General features: G+C 43.0%; 1 protein-coding gene across 1 annotated transcript in view; it reads left to right on the forward strand.

The window, feature by feature from the left end:
* Window positions 1–6,213, forward strand: part of LOC134989305 (olfactory receptor 6N1-like) — a 54,482-nt gene extending 48,269 nt beyond the window's left edge. Inside the window, exons 2-3 of the mRNA XM_063950601.1 lie at window positions 4,193–4,252; window positions 5,248–6,213. Of these exons, the coding sequence (XP_063806671.1) occupies window positions 4,193–4,252; window positions 5,248–6,213 (1,026 nt within the window). The remainder of the gene's footprint in view (window positions 1–4,192; window positions 4,253–5,247) is intronic.
* Window positions 6,214–24,300: the final 18,087 nt, after the last annotated feature.

Consider the following 24,300-nt stretch of genomic DNA (forward strand, 5'->3'; position numbering starts at 1 on the left):
GAGGTTAATAATACTATAGGATCAAAATGACCCCCAAATTCTATGATTTAAGCTGTTTTTGAGGGTTTTTTGCAAAAAACACCCGAATCCAAAACACACCCGAATCCGACAAAAAATTTTCAGGGAGGTTTTGCCAAAACGAGTCCGAATCCAAAACACGGCCGCGGAACCGAATCCAAAACCAAAACTCAAAACATGAAAAATTTCCGGTGCACATCTATACTAATAACTAGTGAAAAACCCTCAAAAACAGCTTCAATCATAGAACTTGGGGGTCATTTTGATCCCATAGTATTATTAACCTCAATAACCATAATTTCCACTCATTTTCAGTCTATTCTGAACACCTCACACCTCACAATATTATTTTTAGTCCTAAAATTTGCACCGAGGTCGCTGGATGACTAAGCTAAGCGACACAAGTGGCCGACACAAACACCTGGCCCATCTAGGAGTGGCACTGCAGTGTCAGACAGGATGCCACTTCAAAAAAATAGTCCCCAAACAGCACATGATGCAAAGAAAAAAAGAGGTGCACCTAGGTCGCTGGATGGCTAAGCTAAGCGACACAAGTGGCCGACACAAACACCTGGCCCATCTAGGAGTGGCACTGCAGTGTCAGATAGGATGGCAGATTTAAAAAATAGTCCCCAAACAGCACATGATGCAAAGGAAAAAAGAGGTGCAATGAGGTAGCTGTGTGACTAAGCTAAGCGACCCAAGTGGCCGACACAAACACCTGGCCAATCTAGGAGTGGCAATGCACTGTCCTACTACTATATATATACTGCACACAACTTAAATGCACCACAGGTATGGATGGATAGTATATTTGACGACACAGAGGTAGGTAGAGCAGTGGCCTTCTGTACCGTACTGCTATATATTATATACTGGTGGTCAGCAAACTGTGCAAAACTGAAATGCACCACAGGTATGGATGGATAGTATACTTGACGACACAGAGGTAGGTAGAGCAGTGGCCTTCTGTACCGTACTGCTATATATTATATACTGGTGGTCAGCAAACAGTGCAAAACTGAAATGCACCACAGGTATGGATGGATAGTATACTTGACGACACAGAGGTTGGTAGAGCAGTGGCCTTCTGTACCGTACTGCTATATATTATATACTGGTGGTCAGCAAAATAATGCACTGTACTCCTACTATATACTACAATGCAGCACAGATATGGAGCGTTTTTCAGGCAGAGAACGTATAATACTGGTGGTCACTGGTCAGCAAAACTCTGCACTCTACTCCTCCTATATAATACTGGTGGTCCACAGTCCCCACAATAAAGCAGTGTGAGCACAGATATATGCAGCACACTGAGCACAGATATGGAGCGTTTTTCAGGCAGAGAACGTATATTACTGGTGGTCACTGGTCAGCAAAACTCTGCACTGTCCTCCTCCTATATAATACTGGTGGTCCCCAGTCCCCACAATAAAGCAGTGTGAGCACAGATATATGCAGTACACTGAGCACAGATATGGAGCGTTTTTCAGGCAGAGAACGTATAATACTGGTGGTCACTGGTCAGCAAAACTCTGCATTGTACTCCTTCTATATAATACTGCTGGTCCCCAGTCCCCACAATAAAGCAGTGAGCACAGATATTTGCAGCCACCTAAATAAAACTGAGAGGACGCCAGCCACGTCCTCTCACTATCATTTCCAATGCACGAGTGAAAAATGGCGGCGACGCGCGGCTTTATATAGAATCCGAATCTCGCGAGAATCCGACCGCGGGATGATGACGTTCGGGCGCGCTCGGGTTAACCAGACAAGGCAGGAGGATCCGAGTCTGCCTCGGAACCGTGTAAAATGGGTGAAGTTCGGGGCGGTTCGGATTCCGAGGAACCGAACCCGCTCATCAATACTAATAACTAATGTACATAAATACCTGTGTTCACTTGCAACACTAAAACTATTGATACACAACATTGTATAGTAATTTCAGATGTGTTGTCCTTTAGTATGCAAATTTAGCAGCCTCATTGTATTTATTGAAACATATTAGCACAATAGGTATCCCTGGGTAATATCTGTGTATTGGTAATTGTGACCCTCATAATTGTTTTTCTGGGTTTTGTTTGCAACCACAAGAGGAGAAATGTACTAAGTTTCAAGATTAAAAAAAGACCTTAATTGCACCTTATCGCCCGTAATCGGCAGGAAAAAAAATGCACTTTTTCTAATAAGCATTTTGCTTGCAAAATCTACACAGACATTCCGATTGGTCAAAACATGCACATGCTACATTGACATCACCATGTTGTTATAAAAATGTCCACAAACCACCAGAAATATGTGCATTGGTGGCATTTATAGTAAAGTGTGTTTGAGGTGGTAGCACAGTTGTTGGAGAGGAGAGTTCATTTTACGATTGTTACTCGGTATTGAAAGTTATGAATGAAGCACGAGTCTCAAATATGTCGTCAGTTGCAAAAATGTGACAGTAGTCTTACAGAAATGAATGCAAATTTCATGTTCTTAAATCAAAATGTTTCAAAAAGTCAGCTATGTTTGCACCAATTTGTCATACAGTTTTGGTATTATGACCAGAATCTTAGAAGCAAACCATCTTCTTTTAGAGGAACAAACAAATAAAAATATGGCCTTTTAACAAAATGTAATACGTCTGTTTGAAAGCCAAAACAATCTTCTTATGGACATGAATGAAAATTTAAATTCAGTAGGAAAACAAATTTTAGTCGGCTCCCTGAGGCATCGGGTACCGTCAGTAGTAGTACCAACCCCCCACCCGCAGCAACGCCATCGTTTTGTGGGGCCCATACCAGAGGTGGTGCTGGTCCTTGCGGCTCCTCTTCTTCCCCTAGCCATCCACCTCAAAGGAGACAATGTTAAAAAAAATTGTAAATATCATACACAATTGCATTATTATGTTTACAAATATTCTTTTTTAGCATTATTTTATATGGTTCAACCAAAGCAATTATTATTATTATTATTATTATTATTATTATTATTATTATTATTATTATCTTGTTTTGTTAATCTTAAAAAATAATTAAATTAAAATTGTTATGCTGACCAAAAAAAGTTTGTTTAAATTATGCTGATTACAAAGCATTGATGTTTATAATATGTTGATTATTAAGCATTGAAGACTATTATGGCCTGGTATTGGAAAATGGGATACATATTTGTCTAATAATTTGTATTTGTCATATATATTTGTATGCTGCAAAAAACATTCTTGGTTGAACTTGTCAGCTGAACACATATCCATGTTTCATTGCTATTTTCATGGTTAGAAACAACCAAATATATTGTCAATATGTGTTTGAGGCCTAATTTTGGCTTAATTTACAAACATGAACGTCACATTAATGTGAATTCACTAATATTATATGGTAGTGTTGAACAAATAAAACCTATCGGAAACCGGATTTTTAATTCCGTACAATTATTTTTGAGTGTAAATCCTGTCTTCATGCAATTATTTATTTGGAAACATAACGCACCTTAAAATCAGTATACAGATGGCGCCACGCTCATTCAATATGGCCACATCGCAGGTGGGGGTGAGCTGCATTGCCTGGTTGCGGCTGTGCCTCAGCCCGCTGCCGAGCTTACACAGATGCTCCCATTCACTTACCCAATTCACTCCTGGCGGCAATCATTAGCATGACTCCATCTGTAAACTGATTTTTGTAATATTTATGGGTTACGAATGTGTAAATATCAGTGAAAGTGTGTGGGCACACAAGCTTTGCAACTGTAGTACAATCTTGCATTTTGAAGCGCATCACCTGTGTTGATCTTCCTAGAATACATATTTTACCACAGGTGAGGAAAAACATTCATTTAGAGTGAAGGCAACACACATAAATTAACACCTTTGTATACAACTTGCAAGATACTGAGTCATTTGTCAAATTTTAGGATATACTTTTTATAAAATAAATAGCAATGTTGTGTAATATACTTACTGTGAAGTTGTCACCTGGTGAAACTGGGAGCCCTTCCTGCTGCCTGCATGTTGCATAATCCGGCAGAGATTGTTAAAGCACAGATTATGCAACACCCAGCAGCAGTGCACAATGTCACAGATTTTATCAATTCTATACAACATTGTCCCTCCAGATCTATCAAGACAAAGAAACCTAGATTTTAATAGCACAAATGTATGTTTTATCATTATACTTGTGCTCTACAGGACTATCAGGAACTGACAATGGTGTCAAAGCCACGAGAAATATCCATACCTGAGTCCCCTGTAAGGCAAAACTATTAATTTATTTGAAGGTTAACATGACAACATTTCTGTGTGTGCAGTGAGAGAGTAACAAGAGGAATGTGTATTTCCCAATAAACCATTCCTCCAGCATTTGTCCTGCCTCAAACTTAGCACAAAAGGATGACTGACTGAGGGAAAGAAATCATGGCATGAGTCAGGAGAGCCGACTACAACACTCATGATTCTTTGGTTTGCACCTCAAACCACTTCCAAATTGGTGGAATAGCTGTGGTGGTGAATAAGAAACACATGTGCTCTTGCCCTAGGTGGTCTCAGCTCAATGTGTATGCAGTCTATTGTACCCAGGACAGTTAGCATGCCTGCAATCCTATAAAAAGCTAACCTGAAGTAGATAAAGGTTCTGGAGAGGGTCTTGAGTGCGCAAAGACTTTGCAGGGTCTGACTCAAGCTATGTTTTGACACGGTCATATAGGTACATTAAGTTGATAACATTTGCAAAGACGATTCTCAGTAAATGTGCAATTTTCGATGATACCAATGTTATTTTCACGATGTTTGTACCCATGGTGATTTTTCGTGATATTGAGTACAAAGTCGCATCTGACATTCGACTTCCATGCAAATTGATCCTTAGTAAATTTACAATTAACAAAATTGTGGCTTTTACACGAAAGAAAGGAAAATTGGATAAAATCAACCTTTAGTAAATTTCCCCCCTGTAGTTGATATCATTCTTGATATTATAATCCCTGTAGTTCTCAGTATAAAGAAGGTCACGCACATAATTATAAATGCATGCCACCAGAAAAAAAGTATTTGGACTGGGAGACCCCAGTTTTGCAGATTTAGAGTCCAATGGGGCTAAGTTGTGGAACCAATGTGGAAAATGTAAAATAAATATTATCTCACAAAGGATTTTTTTTACCAGCAATTTATGTGGTTACCATTAGTTATGCAGGGCTATCACATACCGTACAGTATTCTTACTTTTGCATTTATATATTCCCATACAGGTTAAGGAAGAACAAATTCAATCATCTGGTTCTTCCAATCTGACTTTAACCCCTGTGACCGAATTCATCATCTATGGATTCCCGAGTCTTCAGAACTACCAGACTTTGCTTTATTGTGTATTTCTTTTTATCTACCTCTTCTCCCTCACTGGTAATGGCATCATCTTCCTCCTGGTCATTCTGGACCAAAGGCTACAGACTCCAATGTATTTCTTTGTCAGCAATTTGTCTTTCCTAGATATGAGCTACACCTCGGTCACCATCCCGAAGATGTTGGCAAAGTTCTCGATGCACCTTGATACCATTTCCTACACCGCCTGCTTTGTGCAGATGTATATGTTCCTGTCTTTAGGAGCATCAGAGTGTTTACTTCTGACCGTAATGGCCTATGATCGATATCTTGCCATATGCTCTCCTTTACATTATCATACAATTATGACAAAGAGATTATACATAATTCTATCAGTGGCAGCATGGTCTGGGGGATTTATTTCTCCAGTACCTCTCTTAATCTTAGCCCTGAACATACATTTTTGTGGTCCTAATATCATACACCATTACTACTGTGATCACCCACCATTGCTGCAGCTGGCTTGCACCAACACATCCCTCAACGTCGCAGTTGGGTCCTTGTCTGCGGCCTTTATTATTTTGATAAGTTTTACCCTTGTTCTAATTTCTTACTTTAAAATATTAATAACAATCCTCAAGATAAAATCCAATGCTGGACGCAGGAAAACATTTTCTACATGCGCTTCCCACTTCACAGTGGTAAATATATTCTTCCTACCAATTATATTCATGTACATTCGGCCAATGGCATCCTACTCCTCAGATGTGGACTCTGTAGTGGCCATGCTTTATACAGTATCAACATCAGTGATGAATCCCATCATATACAGCCTGAGAAATAAAGACATAAAGGTTGCTTTTAGAAAAAAAATAAACTGCATACGTTTCAGATAGTCCAGATAGCAAATGCTATTCATGCAACAAGCTATTGTTTTAAGTGTGTGTGTGTGTGTGTGTGTGTGTGTGTGTGTGTGTGTGTGTGTGTGTACCCATTCCAGTCTGGCTTCCGTTCTCTCCACTCAACTGAAACTACCCTCACAAAAGTCTCGCAATGACCTCCTATCTGCTAAATCCAAGGGTCACTACTCTTTCCTTGTTCTCCTTGACCTCTCTGCTGCTTTTCATACAGTGGACCACCCTCTCCTTCTGCAAATCCTTCACTCCCTTGGTCTGCGTGATACTGCCCTCTCCTGGCTGTTCTCCTACCTTTCTGACCATTCATTCTCTCTCTCCTCTCATGGCTCCACCTCCCCCCACTTCCACAAACTGTAGGTGTCTCCCAAGGCTCTGTTCTTGGTCATCTCCTTTTCTCTCTCTATACATACTCTTTAGGAGAACTCATTAGCTCTTTTGACTTACAATATTATCTCTATGCTGATGATACTCAAATCTACCTTTCCTCCCCTGACCTCTCTACTGCTCTCCTCACTTGTGTATCCAGCTATCTCTGTTTGGATGTCCCAGCGCTTTCTCAAACTTAACATGTCTAAGATTGAGCTGATCATCTGCCCACCCTCCCACACAACGTCTACTCCCAGAATTTCATCATCTATAGATGGCACTACTATCTCCTCTAGCTCCCAAGAGCGCTGTCGTGGCATAATCCTTGGCTCCTCCCTCTCCTTCAAACCACACATCCAGCACCTATCACAAACCTGTCATTTTCATCTCAAAAATATTTCCTGGATCAGACCATTTCTCACTTAGGATGCCACTAAAACCCTTATCAACTCACTGGTCATCTCCAGACTAGACTACTGTAATCTCCTCCTGACTGGCATCCCTAACATATATATTCATCCACTCCAATCTATCCTTAATGCTGCTGCCCGGATCATTTTCCTCACCAAACGCACTACATCCACCTCCCCTCTCCTACAAGCCCTTCACTGGCTCCTCTTCCCCTTCAGAATCCAATTAAAGCTTCTCACACTCACTTACAAAGCCCTCACCCACTCTTCTCCCAGTTACATCTCTGACCTTATCTCCCTTTACACTCCCGCCCGTCCTCTTCACTCTGCGGATGCATGCTGCCTCTACTGCCTTCTGATTTTCTCCTCCCACTCCCTTTTTCTGGAATTCTCTACTTCTCCCCCTCAGACTCTCCACCACTCTACAAAACTTCAAATGGGCTCTTAAGACACACTTCTTCACCAAACTTAGCCATCTCTCATCCTAAGCCTTTTGTGGCCAACGCTCACTTTCTACCCCATCTGTGTCACACCTGTTTGTGTGTCCCTCCCCTTGAGAATGTAAGCTCTCACGAGCAGGGTCCTCTTCCCTCATGTGCTGTTGCATCTCTTACTTAACCTATCTTCTTTCAATACTTCCTTTGATGCACCAAATCCTACGTTTTCTGCCACCCTGATCTTTATTTCTGTGCTGTTTACTGATGAAGCTATGTTGACACACCCTCTACTTGTCCTATATTGTATTGAACCTCAAGTCACTGTCTTCATGTTTTGCTTTTTTGTTTACTCTGTAATTGGGCACTGCAGATATGATGTGGCGCCATATAAATAAATGATAATTTTATATATATATATATATATATATATATATATATATCTCCTATATAATAGCCCAGATCTGTGACTTTGTGATTCATTTGCTAATGCTGGGCGGAGTCACAACACTGGGCGGAGTTAGTCAAATGAGTCACAGATCTGGCCAAATCTATAGGAGACTAGGAGCAGAAGCAGATAGTATGGGCATGGCACAGGCAGGAGTGCACACCTCCCAGCTTTCTTCAGGAGCTTTCTTCAGGCAGAAGGAGGGACACACACTCGGCGAAAATGGGGCGTGGCTTCACGGGAGGGCCCCGTTTTCGTCAGTGAGGGGGCATGCCCAGCGCTCTGTGAGCTGCTGGCATGCCCCCAGAGGCTGATTATGAGTCCGGGGGGGCCAGGGCACTTGAGACAGGGGAGCCCTATCTCATTGCTGTGCCTGCTGTGGGGTTGGGGGCGTGGCCTACTCGCGGGACGCGCGGCCACGCCCCCTTATGCAAATTCCGATTTTTATTTTTATTTTTTTAATGGGATTTTGGCCCCTCAGCTAGGGCTAAATCCAGAGTGGGTGGTTGCTCCCCCCTACACACCCGCACAGGCAGAAGACAGCAGGGAGACTGCTGCCTCCCTGTAACACCACAGACCTGACAATACGCAGCAGAGTGTGCTGACTGTAGCACAATGCTGCCGTTGTTGCTGGCAGGACGGGGGAGCTTCTGAGCTGGGACAGAGCTACTCCAGCCGGGGGCCCCCCTAAAACTGTGGGGCCAACGGTACGTACCCCCTGTCCCCCCCCCCCTTAAGCCGGCTCTGCTGCTGGAACCCCCCCTTAATCCGTACCCCCTGATGCCCCCTCTCCCTCTGTCTCCACTATTCACCGCTGCTCTGCTAAGCAGAACAGCGAGTACAGGAGCTTTCCAACTGCCCCCCCACCACGGGACACTGCGACCCGCGGGTGGGACAGCGGGACAGACCCCAAAAATGGGACTGTCCCGCGAAAATCGGGACATTTGGGAGGTATGGGGGTGTGTGAGGGGTATGTCATACAGACAGACGGGCAGCGGCTCACTGTGTGCTTGACCCCCCACATCAGCATACTCAGCAGGGTCTCTCTGACGCGGAGGAGCGTCACTTTCTGGCACACTCCACGCTTCTTAGCTGCAGTTTTGTGGGGCACCTGCCGCTGTGCAGGTTCCGTACTGCCTCTGTTATCTCCAGCCCCGGCAACCCCACCGCTAGCTGCAGCACTGCCACCCGCAGTGAGGTGCTCCCAGCTCATTCACACACTTTAGCCGGCGGGTAGCGCTGCAGAAATCCGAGCTGCTTGCAGGCTCCGACCCCCTCCTCCCTCCAGCCGCAGCGTCTCCTGGGAGCTAACCAGTCACTCCCAGTCTCCCCTTACCACAGTGCCCGGCAGCTGCGAGGTCCGCGCCACGTGCATGCTATGACCCCCTCCTCCCTCCAGCCGCAGCATCTCCTGGGGGCTAACCAGTCATTTCCAGTCTCCCCTTACCACAGTGCCCGGCAGCTGCGCGAGGTCTGCGGTGTGTGACTGAGGAGGGGGGGAGGGATGCGGACGGGCAGAGGAAGCAGGACTCCAGCCTGAGAGAGTCAGCCATGCCAAGTCTCCAGCAGCAGCAGATCCCAACAGGTTGGAGTGGAACAGCAGCAGCCAGCAGCAGTGACTCCGGTAAGACACATCTGTCTGTCACCACTGTTTTGTCCCTAATACCAATCTCTCCCGTGCCCTGTGTTCTGTCATGTCCCTGTCACCCCTGGCCTTGCCCTGCCACCCTTATCCTGGCCCTTTCACCCTTATCCTGGCCCTTTCACCCTTATCCTGGCCCTGTCACCCTTATGCTGGCCCTGTCACCCTTATGCTGGCCCTGTTACCCCTAGCCTAGCCCTGTCACCCCTGTGCTTGCCCTGTCAACCCTATACTGGCCCCGTCACCCCTGTCCTGGTCCTGCCGCCCCTACCCTGGCCCTGTCACCCCTATCCTGTCCCTGTCATTTCTGTCCTGGCCCCGTCGCCCCTGTCCTGGCCCCGTCACCCCTGTCCTGGCACCGTCACCCCTGTTCTGACCCTGTCACCCCTATCCTGGCCCCGTCAACCCTGTTCTGACCCTGTCACCACTGTCCTGGCCCTGTTACTGCATACCCTCCAACTACCTTTTATGGCATGTACAGTACCCGCAGCGCCTCCAGACCTCTCCCCAATGCACCACACCTCCGCACCTTGCCCTCCACCACATGCGGCACTCCACCCCTCCCCCACATGCTGTGCCTCCAGACCCCCTACACCACCCGCGGCTACCACTCCTCCACCCCTTCACCACCCACAGCACCTCCAGGCCCCCTCCACCATTCACCCCCCTTATATGTCTCCCCCCACACCTGCCCCCTCCACCCGCAGCATCTGCAGACACCCTCCTCCATCCGCGGTCCCCCCCTCACCCACCCCTCCCCCACCAATGGCACCCCCGCACCTGCCCCTCCACCACCTGCAGCACCTCCGGACCTCCTTTCCCATCCGCCGCACCACCCGTACCTGCCCCTACCCTACCCATGGTGCCTGCGGTCCCCTACCCCACCCCCGGCACTCCCATACCACAGCACCTCCGGAACCCTTCACCCATCCACAACATCCCCACACTTGCCCCACTCCCACCCGTGGCACCCCTGCCCCTCCCCCACCTGCAGTGCCTCCGGACCCCTCCCCCATCTGCATCCCCCACTCCTCTGCCCCTCCCCCACCCGCAGCACCTCCCGAACCTTCCCCATCTGGGCCCCACCTCCACTTCTGCCCCCCCTCCACCTGCAGCATCTACAGACACCATCCGCAGTCCCCCCCCGCACTCGCTACATTCTGTACATCGTGCCCTGCAGGTGCTGTTCACGCCGTCGCAAGGGGCTGCGCCTCCTTCACCATCGCACGCCCTTTCATTGTGCAATATTTAACCACTAACAAAGGAATGCAGGTAATACTCCATATAATACAAATATTAAACCCCAGAAAGGCATGCAAGGGTTAAGGGGGCGTAGCCCCTTGCGACGGTGTGAAGAGCGCCCGTAGGGCGCGATGAAGCACCTAGTATATATATATTTATAAAGCCGTTAATACCAATGTCTCCGTGACGCACTCCAGGAACACATAAATCAATCTGACACCTGTTGCTTAGATTAATTACTTAGGTGTGAAACAGAATGGAACAAAAGGAAAAAATAGAAGCGCTCATGTCACTATAACATTATAGTACCCTGAATACAACCAAAGAGTCAAAAATGTAAAATATATATTTATTAATATAGAAATAAATAAAAACACTTTCTTTAAAACAACCTAATATATATGCATATTGTGCTGACCTTATTATCACTGAAATGCCACGATATATGGATATAAGATACTCACACGGATTATATCTATGATAATCCAATAGCTAGCTAGAACCATAGAGTAAAATAAGTAGCTACTTGTAATCCAAATGTAACGATTTGTTTTTCAATAGATATGCAACATAGTAACCAGTCCTGCTGTGAAGTAGTAATTCTTGTTATATTGAGCAAGGTTACTTCAGTATGTGGTAGTTGCTGATTACAAGTGTAGGCTCTGAAAGTGTATTTGACCGTTTGTAATAAACTTCAAAGTTCAGAGAGCCAATGTATAGATTATGGATTTAGTGATATTGTTACCTCTCCAACAGAGCCGGCCCTAACCAATATGATGCCCTAGGCAAGATTTTGGCTGGTGCCCCCTAGCACCACCGCTAGTTCTGCAGGACATGCCTGGCATGAGTCAGCTGGCAGCTCTGCTAACGTTGGGGCACCTTTTGTTTATGAAAATGCATCTTATTTGCATTACTATGTGGCTAGGATGCACAAGCAGCTTCTGCTGATTAAAATGATATGCAGCATGCCTATATTCTATGTGCGACTGCGGCTGTATCTACATACGAAATGTTACATTACAGTGATTTCCAGGAATACACTGCAACGTAGCATTTTCGTATGCAGATACAGCCTCAGTTACACACAGAATATAGGCATGCCGCATATCATTTTAATCAGCAGAAGCTGCTGGTGCCCCTAAGCATATGAAATGCCCTAGGCATTTGCCTAGTTTGCCTATGCCTAGGGCCGGCTCTGCTCTCCAATAGGGCTGGTGAAACCCGAGCGTCCGCTGGTGTTTCCAACGTGTGCCTAGTCTGGTATAAGGCTGTGGGGTAGGTAACTTGTATGTCCATGTGAGCCGCAGGTAACCTGCTCACGAAGATTTCCTCAATTTCCCCGGGCGGGCGCCGCCCACTGCAGAGTCTCGGGGAGGAAGCAGGTGTGCAGACAGCTGGTGCAGTTCAGCCGCGGTGGTCCCACTGCACGTGGGTCTCCTGTGTTCCCTGGACGTGCATCGTCCGTTGATGGTGGGAGAAATAAAGCTGAGATGGACCCTTTGAGCTGCTGCACAGATCCCGTGTAACGGCCGTCTGCTGTCTCGGGACGCGTACCACCCGCTGCTGTATCCAATGGAGCGGGGTGATTACAAATGCGTCCCAGGCTGTATAGTCAGTTCAGTGACCAAAATAGAGGAGTTCTGACGCGTTTCGTCACGTGACCTGTGACTTTTTCAAAGATAAGAGATTTATTTACTGAGCAAATAAAGACACAGGCGCAGCATTATTTCTCTGTGAAACAGAATGGATCAATCATCTTAATACTTTGGCCCCTAGAGGACTCAATGAGCAATTGGGTCTTAATAACTTTTTGTAAAGATTAGAACATCTTTGTTTATTACATATGGTGTTGACAGCATTAGATACTTTATTAGTGTATGTTTATGAGATAACATATTACCAATATAGGTCATATTATTGTAAGGATAGGCTTACACATATGAGTATATATTTGAGATATAGTTATGATCTATAAGGTAGTATGTACATACTGATGCTAGGATAGGATATATAATACCATGTTGTTGTTATTATGATTAATGATCGTCCTGTTAAAATGTATCTATGTAGTCATGGTGATGGGGGTGTGCACTGACGCTGTTGGAATGCAGGCTCCACTGGTGGAGAGCAAACAAAGTATCTGTCTGCTGTTGATGATGTATTCACATGTCTGGAAGTGGGGAATGCGGATATTGGATGGCGTCCGTCCTTTTGCGCACATGGTGGTGGGTCTTTATAAGGTGAGCACATTGTTATTGATTTTGTATCCTGATGAAATGGTTAATTCCATGAAACGTTGATCTAAGCAACTGGTGTCAGACTGATTTATGTGTTCCTGGAGTGCGTCGCGGAGACATTGGTATTAACGGCTCACATTGAGAGGCGGCGTAAGCACCCAGACAAGTAATTATATATTATTAGGAGAGCCGGACTTTGCAGTGTGTGTATATATATATATATATATATATATATTTTTTTTTTTTTTTTTTTCCCCACACTTCATAGATGCATAGTGCTTCGTATATGGATTCAGATTAAGTCGCACACAGATGCAGTCATGTGGAGCAGTTTTGTTGCAGTGTAATTAAGTTTGCCTGTGGCGCCAAGAAGGGATTTCTGCAGCAATAGCATCTAAGGACTCATCTGTAAATCTAAAATTTCATCACTTGATTTAAAAAACAAAAACAAGACTTCAATACACATAATAAATCATGATTACCTGCAAATTATGAGTAACATAAAACTAACTGAAAAACTTTTTATTTCCCTTAAGTTTTTAATTTTATAAAAACTTTTTTTCTCCATTTAGGGTATGAGGCATGGGAGGGGTCTTCATGCTGAGCATATAAATATCCTCCTCTAGTAAGGAGGCCATGCCTGGGCAGAGATGGTGTCGCTAAGGTTATTACTGACAGATGTGGTGGTATGGGTCTCAGGTACACCACAATAACCTTAGATGGTGGTACTAAGGTTATTAATGCCAGATGTGGTGGTATGGGTCTCATGTACACAATCATTACCTTAGATGGTGGTACTAAGGTTATTACTGCCAGATGTGTTGGTATGGGTCTCAAGTACACCATCATAACCTTAGAAGGTGGTACTAAGGTTATTACTGCCAGATGTGGTTATATGGGTCCAAGGTACACCATCATAACCTTAGAAGGTGGCACTAAGGTTATTTCTGCTAGATGTGGTGATATGTGTCCCATGTACACCACCATAACCTTAGATGGTGGTGCTAAGGTTATTACTGCCACATGTGGTAGCATGGGTCTCTGGTACACCACTATAACCTTAGATGGTGGTACTAAGGTTATTACTGCCACATGTGGTAGCATAGATTTCAAGTACACCACCATAACCTTAGATCGTGGTACTAAGGTTATTACTGACAGATGTGGTGGTATGGGTCTCAGGTACACCACAATAACCTTAGATGTTGGTACTAAGGTTATTAATGCCAGATGTGGTGGTATGGGTCTCATGTACACAATCATTACCTTAGATGGTGGTACTAAGGTTATTACTGCCAGATGTGTTGGTATGGGTCTCAAGTACACCATCATAACCTTAGAAGGTGGTAATAAGGTTATTACTGCCAGATGTGGTGATATGGGTCCAAGGTACACCATCATAACCTTAGAAGGTGGCACTAAGGTTATTTCTGCTAGATGTGGTGATATGGGTCCCATGTACACCACCATAACCTTAGATGGTGGTGCTAAGGTTATTACTGCCACATGTGGCAGCATGGGTCTCTGGTACACCACTAAAACCTTAGATGGTGGTACTAAGGTTATTACTGCCACATGTGGTAGCATAGATTTCAAGTACACCACCATAACCTTAGATGGTGGTACTAAGGTTATTACTGCCAGATGTGGTGGTAGGTCTCAGGTACACCATCATAACCTTAGATGGTGGTGCTAAGGTACTGCTAATTACTGCCAGATGTGGTTGTATGTGTCTCAGGTACGGATATGTCCTTTTACAACCTTGCTGAGATGCCATGCCGTAGTGGGGCATGTGTGAGCACACTCTCTCGCTATGCCATAGACTTGAATGGGAGCCAGAGAGCACATGTGCCCGCCTCCCATTCACATTAATGAGACACGGCAGTGATGGGTATGATCTTGGCATGTCACGCTGCGTTCACTATATGCAGCAACAACGTAGCAGGACATACCTGTAGGTGGGATAATGGGTTAAAAATTATAGCGTGTGAGTTGTTTTGTGAGATCAAACTTGCACCTAATCGCACAATGTTTAGGTGCAAGTTTGTCCTCGCAAATGTAATCAGGGAAAAGATTCCTGTGTCCCACGTAACTTGCATTTGACATCACATGAGAATTAACACAGGGAAGCTTGCGAAAATTGCAAGTTTCATAATATGAGTTGCACAGTTTTCAAGTTGTACTTCACAGCCCCTATATAAGTCCCATAAAAACAAAAATGGCTGCGCTGTATGTCAGGATTTGTATATATAGAGAGAGCCAACGTATAAAGAATGAAAAATTTATTTTAAAAAAATTAATAACACAGCAAAAAGTAATGTAACAATAGTATTAAAAGAGATGGGTCACACTTATATTGTCTCAAGGTGTCAGAAGTCTCTTGAAGCATATGCTAGGCTGCAGCTGTATTGAACATTGTAAATGTCCGTATTCCACAGATTACCAGTAATTGCTGCTATATGGATAGATAATGAGTGAATAATGAATAAGGTGCAATGGGTACAATCCCGAATTGTATAGATGCTGAGTGTCACCAAATATAGAGCAGATGTCGATACCTCTCTGGTGGGCTGGTCATGAGCCGGGCGTCCCCGGTCAAATATCCTGCGCTGCCCAGGGATGCTGTGCAGCAAAGAAGAGGTACGGGAGCCGCCTAATAGTGGGCTGGCTGGAGCGGCGTGATTGTGGAAGCCGCTGGTGATGATAAGTCAGTCAAGGGAAAACCCGTCTAAGTCTGTTCAAGTTGCACCTGATTGCACACCTGAGCGAGGTGTGTGTGGAGGCGGGAATCTGACGCGTTTCGTCACGCTCCCCGTGACTTTTTCGAAGGTAAGTTCCTGCCTCCAGAGTGTCCGGTATTTAAGGTCTGATCAATTCAGGATGGACAAAATGTCTATAATCAGTACCTAATTAAGAGTAATGCAATTCAAAAAACGTAGGCTCTCTTACAGAAATCAACATCAAACACTAATTATACATGGCAGAAAGGACTCGCAATTGGTAACAATAACCTAGATTAAAACATCCTGTGGTAAGGTCGGCAGAGGACCGTAAGATACATATGAATATCCGTTCAGCGTGTCAAAGAGTAGTTCTCATAACAAGAATTATATCTTAGCAGGATAAGAGAATTTAACCCTATATATAGCTTTTGATGCTATAGGAGAAAGTCGTTGTTTAACGGGGCATTTTCTCAATTGATAAATATCTAACAGCGTACTAAAAACTGATCAAAAAAAGAAAACCAATTTGAATTATATCTAAGAGTTTATACTAAAATTAAAATACAATTAAAAATCAAGTTGTAATATAGATAACAGCAAAAAAGAGAATGAAGAAGGGAAAAACATTTTTTCATCCTTATACTTATTGTCTGATCAAGATTCGAACTCAATCCCTCCAGAGTTGTAAGTCTATAACCTAACCATGTACGCCACTGCACCCACTGGGTACGTAGTGAACAGATTTAAAAAATATAAAGACTGAAGCATGAGTTGCACTCTAGCTCACTCCAATAAGGTATAGGTATATGGAAGAGGTTGTTTCATGTACATATATCAAAAACCTAGAAGGATGATTACAGTTATGAATATAAATACACATGGAAGGGGCTCCAATTATTAATCTAACTTAATGGGGACTTCAGACTATATTCAGACAGCATGTATCGCAATACTTTATATTTATAACTGAATACGTTTGAATAAAGAGGAGACGGCTGAAAACGGCGCAACAAACACCATAATGCACTGTATAGGAAAAGAGATGGTTCACAAAAATACTGCGCCATTATGTTCTCTTTAAACAACTAAAGATCGGTCTGCCATGATCGATCAATTAATTGGTGACAATGAAATGATATAAAGGATAATAAATAGAAATCTGTAAATATATAGATATATATAAACAGGCAACTAATCAGTAATAACAAATAATAAATAATCAACAATAGATAATAAATAATAAATAAAGAAAAGGAAAGCAGGGCAAGGATAATATTATTATTATTATAAATCAAATTCAATACATTCATTTAGCCCTTCCGGTATAAGAGTTCTCAACTTGTGTATCCAATAGTTCTCTCTTAGACATAATTTTCTATATCTATCTCCCCCCGCGTACTGTGGGTTTGATAGTTTCAATACCCACTAGTTGGATATCATCTGGATTTTTTTGATGTTTATCTGAAAAGTGTCTGGAGACACTATGGAACACAAAGCCCTTTTGAATATTGCGTCTATGTTCAAGAAATCTAGTCCTAAATTTTCGGGTTGTCCTGCCTACATAAATTAGATTACATTTGCAAATCAATATGTATATTACAAAGGCACTATTACAGTTGATATGTGAACATATCCTAAATTGTGTAGAATCGGAGGCACTAAAACTCTTCATATTATTCTGAATATAGGAGCATGTGATGCATTGTTTCGCACCACATTTAAAGCATCCTACAATTTTGGGGAACCACTGATCATTTTTGACAGAGACTGTAATATCATATATATTTCTTTTGTCTACAAAAAGACTGGGAGCAAGGTATTGCTGTAGATTATTAGATTTCATAAAAATTACTGACGGAGTATCTTTTAATTCAGATCTAAGTACCTGTTCTGTAAGAAGGATAGGATAATTATTATGAATAATATTTCTAATCTTGGACGAGGAACAATTAAACTGTGACATAAAGTGAGGTTGATCTTGTTCAAATTTGTGAGGATGAATTTTATGTGTTAAAAGATATTTTCTATCTAAAGCATCAGCCTTTTCACGTGCTGTTTTAATCAACGGTGCAGGATAGCCTCAATTCTGAAAAGATAAGGAAAGTGCATCTGCTTGTCATTGATAGTTCAATCTATCACTACAATTGTGCTTAATGCGTCTTAGTTGTCCAAAGGGAATGTTGTTTAACCATGGTTTGTAATGTGAACTTTTGTGATGTATAAAGTTTAAAGTATCAACCTCCATGCGAAACGTCTTAGTGGAGATTTTGCCCTCAATTATATTGAGGGAAATATCAAGAAAAGAAATAGAAGATTGGTGAGAAGTGCCAGTGAAACATAAATTATAATTATTATTATTTAATTGAGTGATAAAATCCGATGATAAAGAAATATTGCCATCAAAAATAAAAAAAGTCATCTATATAACAGCCATAGTAGACGAGGTCCGCGCCGAAGCTCCGCCCCCAGACATGGTGATCCTCAAAGGCACCCATGTAGAGGTTGGCGAAGCTCGGCGCGAACCCCGTCCCCTTGGCCATCCCAAGTATCTGTAAATAATATTTCTTATTAAAAACAAAATAATTATGCGATAGAATAAATGGAAATTGAATCCAGTATAAATTGTTGTAACTCAGAATCAATCGAATCTGTTTTCGAGAGGAAATCTGCTGTAGTGGACAGACCCCTCTGATGTGGAATATTAGAGTATAACGCCTGTACATCACAGGTCATAAAAAATAATGAACTTTTCCAATTAATATTTGAGATGGCATTCAAAAAAAGGTGGTATCTTTAATATGTGAACGTAAAGATGAGGCAAGTGGCTGTAAAAAATAATCAACAAAATGTGATAAATTAGAGGTGAGGGACCGCACACCAGAAATAATGGGCCGACCAAGAGGTGCAGTGAGTGATTTATGGATTTTAGGTAGGTGATAATATGTAGGAGTGATGGGATGGGCAGGGATTAAATATCTAAATTCCTCCTTTGTTATAATGCCTTTATCTAAGGCATCCTTAACCAAAAGTGTCAAAGATCTATGATAGCCCTGTGCAGGCTGATCTGACAGTCTAACATATGTATTACTGTCGTTAAGCTGTCTGAGAGCTTCTGATAAGTGATCATCAGTATTCTGCTTGCCAATGACCTCTCCCTTGTCATCAAGCCTGCTGACAAGGGAGGGGTCATTGGCAAGCTTCTGCAAAGCCAGTCTTTCCTGAACTGAAAGGTTATGTTTATATTTGAATCTATTTGATTCCTTCTTACATAGAGCATTAAAATCATCAAGTGTTTTTTTGTAAAATATATCAATAGGGGGACTCCTGTGGTGTAAAGGAAAGCATTGAGATTTATTCCTAAATCTAGAGGTGCGTTCATTAGTACGTTCTTGATTATATAACTGTTTAGTGGAGTCAGATGTATTATTCCCAAGGAGTAAAGACTCCAGCATATCTAAGCTGGTTCTATCTTGGTCATCCAGTAAGATGGGTGAACCATCAAGTTTTCGTTTAGTCAGGTTCTTGGTAGCAAAATATCTTTTGCGTGCTAATGTACGTATATAAGTATTGAGTTCTACAAATAGATTGAAAAATGCAGGGGGTTTAGAAGGGGCAAATTTTAGACCCTTAGCCAGATGTTGGATCTCAGATTTGTTAATTTGTATGGAGGACAGATTGTAGATATTAGTTTGACTTAAAGTCTCAGGTCTCGCTTTTTTTCTTTGTAACCTACTGCCTCCTCTACATCCTCTGGGTTTTCTTATCTTGCTCTTTTTGGGGAATCTACTCTGAGAACATCGTAACGATTGAGCATATGATAAGGGGGTCTGTATTTTAGGGTCCTCTGATCCTTCTCTAAAAAATGACTGGAATTAACAACTTAAGATCCATTTTTTGAGGGAGAATCTTTTTGTGTAAGGATTTTAGGTCTGACCGACGCATCTGTCGGAGAGACTCTCTGAGGAGGGATCTGTATAGAATCCTGTCTGTATGTAGTGGAGGGATTAGGATATCTCTCAGACTGATACTTCTGATCTAAATTAACTGTTTTTTTTTATGATAACTCCTATTTCTGTTAGGTCTCTGATTTGAAATGCTCCTTGATCTCCCTCTATTAAAAGAGTGAAATTTCTTATTATAACTATGGACTTTGTTCTGGTTGTAATCTTCAGTGTCTCTAGTAAATTTCCTATTTTTACCATCTATCTTTTTCATAGAGTTCTATTTTATGATTCAGTTTTGAATCATTATGTTGGAACTGAGGATGATCAGAGAATGCACTTAGGCATTTCCTGGTTTCTTCTATCTCTTGGGAGAATTGTATAGTTTTATCCCTACGATAATTCACCAGAAGTTCCATTAATGAGAAAGAACAGTCATCTAATAGGGAGTCCCACTTGATTTTCAATGTGGGGTCATCAACAGAGGACAGAGTTTTGAATATCCTGAGACCCCTGAGTTTTTTTTTTTTATATATACTTTTGTTGCGTGACCATGTCCCACTAATGGCGGGTTTCAGTTTTCATGAGATCTTCTAATTTATAAAAGAGAGTATTAAACTCCCTTTTATGGTCATTCTGAATTACAGAAGATGTAGAGGTCTCAGGATCTTCATTAAAATTAGCCTCATAACAACGTCTTCTCTTAGCACATTCAGATAATTAAGTCAGATCTGCCATATTGAACACAATCTAATGATATCTATATAAAAAGATAACTAATTATTAAATAAATACAAAAAGAGGCAGCTAGCAGAATATACACAGAAAACTACAAGAACAAACGATAATTACTGCTGAAAAAGCACCTCAACAAATGGATAATATGAATGAAAAATAGGACTGGACAAAATTAAATAAATTTTAAAAGGAACAGCTCCTGTGATACTGTGCTTGCCGGAAAACTATGTGTCGTAATGTGACAGAAACATAAAAACAAAAATGGCTGCGCTGTATGTCAGGATTTGTATATAGAGAGAGAGCCAACGTATAAAGAATGCAAAATTTATTAAAAAATTAATAAAACAGTAAAAAGTAATGTAACAATAGTATTAAAAGAGATGGGTCACACTTATATTGTCTCAAGGTGTCAGAAGTCTCTTGAAGCATATGCTAGGCTGCAGCTGTATTGAACATTGTAAATGTCCGTATTCCACAGATTACCGGTAATTGCTGCTATATGGATAGATAATGAGCGAATAATGAATAAGGTGCAATGGGTACCATCCCGAATTGTATAGATGCTGAGTGTCACCAAATATAGAGCAGATGTCGATACCTCTCTGGTGGGCTGGTCTTGAGCCGGGCGTCCCCGGTCAAATATCTTGCACTGCCCACGGATGCTGTGCAGCAAAGAAGAGGTGCGGGAGCCGCCTAATAGCGGGCTGGCTGGAGCGGAGTGATTGTGGAAGCCGCTGGTAACGATAAGTCAGTCAAGGGAAAACCCGTCTGAGTCTGTTCAAGTTGCACCTGATTGTACACCTGAGCAAGGTGTGTGCGGAGGCGGGATCCTGACGCGTTTCATCACGCTCCACGTGACTTTTTCGAAGGTAAGTTCCTGCCTCCAGAGTGACCGGTATTTAAGGTCTGATCAATTCAGGATGGACAAATGTCTATAATCAGTACCTAATTAAGAGTAATGCAATTCAAAAAACATAGGCTCTCTTACAGAAATCAACATCAAACACTAATTATACATGGCAGAAAGGACTACCAATTGGTAACAATAACCTAGATTAAAACACCCTGTGGTAAGGTCGGCAGAGGACCGTAAGATACATATGAATATCCGTTCAGCGTGTTAAAGAGTAGTTCTGATAACAAGAATTATATCTTAGCAGGATAAGAGCATTTAACCCTATATATAGCTTTTGATGCTATAGGAGAAAGTCGTTGTTTTACGGGGCATTTTCTCAATTGATAAATATCTAACAGCGTACTAAAAACTGATCAAAAAAAGAAAACCAATTTGAATTATATCTAAGAGTTTACACTAAAATTAAAATACAATTAAAAATCAAGTTGTAATATAGATAACAGCAAAAAAGAGAAAGAAGAAGGGATTTTTTTTCCCACCCTTATACCTATTGTCTGATCAAGATTCGAACTCAAAACCCTCCAGAGTTGTAAGTCTATAACCTAACCATGTACGCCACTGGACCCACTGGGTACGTAGTGAACAGATTTAAAAAATATAAAGACAGAAGCATGAGTTGCACTCTAGCTCACTCCAATAAGGTATAGGTATACGGAAGAGGTTGTTTCATGTACATATATCAAAAACCTAGAAGGATGATTACAGTTATGAATATAAATACACATGGAAGGGGCTCCAATTATTAATCTAACTTAATGAGGACTTCAGACTATATTCAGACAGCATGTATCGCAGTACTTTATATTTATAACTCAATACGTTTGAATAGAGAGGAGACGGCTGAAAACGGCGCAACAAACACCATAATGCACTGTATATAAGTCCCAACTCAGCCATTTTGTCCTTTGATTGGTTTGTGAGATTGGGAAGGACATTAGAGCAAGGAGTATGATGAGTAGGTGACTGAAGAGAAAGGTAGTACTGCGGATCTGGGATAGATGCAGGAGGAGGAGAGCAAGGAGGAGGAGAGCCAGGAGGAGGAGAGCAAAGATGAGGAGAGCAAGGAGGAGGAGAGCCAGGATGAGGAGAGCCAGGAGGAGGAGAGCCAAGATGAGGAGAGCAAGGAGGAGGAGAGCAAGGATGAGGAGAGTAAGGAGGAGGAGAGCAAAGATGAGGAGAGCAAGGAGGAGGAGAGCCAGGATGAGGAGAGCAAGGAGGAGGAGAGCCAGGATGAGGAGAGCAAGGAGGAGGAGAGCCAGGATGAGGAGAGCAAGGAGGAGGAGAGCCAGGATGAGGAGAGCAAGGAGGAGGAGAGCAAAGATGAGGAGAGCAAGGAGGAGGAGGAGAGCCAGGATGAGGAGAGCAAGGAGGAGGAGAGCCAGGATTTGGAGAGCAAGGAGGAGGAGAGCCAGGAGGAGGAGAGCAAGGAGAGGAGAGCAAAGATGAGGAGAGCGAGGAGGAGAGCCAGGATGAGGATAGCAAGGAGGAGGAGAGCCAGGATGAGGAGAGCAAGTAGGAGGAGAGCAAGGAGGAGGAGAGCCAGGAGGAGGAGAGCAAGGAGGAGGAGAGCCAGGATGAGGAGAGCAAGGAGGAGAAGAGCCAGGATGAGGAGAGCCAGGATGAGGAGAGCAAGGAGGAGGAGAGCCAGGATGAGGATAGCAAGGAGGAGGAGAGCCAGGATGAGGAGAGCAAGGAGGAGGAGAGCCAGGATGAGGAGAGCAAGGAGGAGGAGGAGAGCAAAGATGAGGAGAGCAAGGATGAGGAGAGCCAGGATGAGGAGAGCAAGTAGGAGGAGAGCCAGTATATGTGTAAGGGTGCAGCGCAGTGTACTGTATGTGTTTCAGGGGAGGGCAGCTATGTAAGTGAGAGAGAGATGATTTGGGAGAGCTGTGTGCGCATGAATATGAATCTGTGTAAGGGGGATCAGTGTGTGTTTGAGAAGGGGTGAGATGTGGTCTCACAAGGAAGGAGCATGGCCACACAGTAGTACACCAATTCAAATGATGCCACACAGTAGCACAATCTTTTTCACAATACACTGCATGTAGCGCCCCAGATTCATATTATACCGCATACTAGTGTTCCTTGTTCATGTTACCTCACAAAGTAGTTCCCTTTTTCACATTAGAAGGGGCATTACAGAATAGTGCCCCTTATAACACACAGTAGTACCCCTAATGAAAATTACACCATACAGTAGTGCCCCTTATACACAATCCTCACAGTAGTGTCCCTTATACACAATGCCCACAGTAGTGTCCCTTATACACATAATGTCCGCAGTAGTATTACTGTCCCTTATATACAAAATGCCCATAGTATTAGTGGCACTTATATAAAAATGCCCATAGTAGTAGTGCTGCTTCTACACATAATGCCTACATTAGTAGTGCCCCTTTTACATAACACCCACAGCAGTAGTACCCCATACACATAACGACCGCAGTAGCAGTGCACCTTACACATAAAAACCCAAAGTAGTAGTGCCACATGTACACATAATGCCCGCAGTAGAAGTGACCTTACACATAATGCAGACAGTAAAAATGTGCCACTTATACACATAATGCCCACAGTAGTAGGGTCCTTTATATACATAATGCCCACAGTCATAGACATGCACAGGTGCTGGCACGGTGGTGCCACTATGGGACTTCCCCCCTCAACAATATTATGGACTACTCCCTGCTCCTCCAGGACATAGACTGCTTACCTGGGCATAGGACTGGCATCAAAAATTGTGGGACCTGTAAATTCTAGATAAAGCAGGAACCTTCAGCCCCCCTCACATTCTGCTTTCCCTGCATCCCCCTCAACTTGCCAGTCCCAAGATAAGGCCACATGACACCAGCTGATGCCTATACCCCAGTGGGAAGGGACCACACCAGCAGGAATGAGAAGGATTCTGGCTCAAGAAGCTAAAGAAGGACAGCAGTGTCAGTATTTCAAATATGAAGCAGACAATGAGC

The sequence above is a fragment of the Pseudophryne corroboree genome, chromosome 2 (assembly GCF_028390025.1).
Source record: "Pseudophryne corroboree isolate aPseCor3 chromosome 2, aPseCor3.hap2, whole genome shotgun sequence".
NCBI lineage: Eukaryota > Metazoa > Chordata > Amphibia > Anura > Myobatrachidae > Pseudophryne > Pseudophryne corroboree.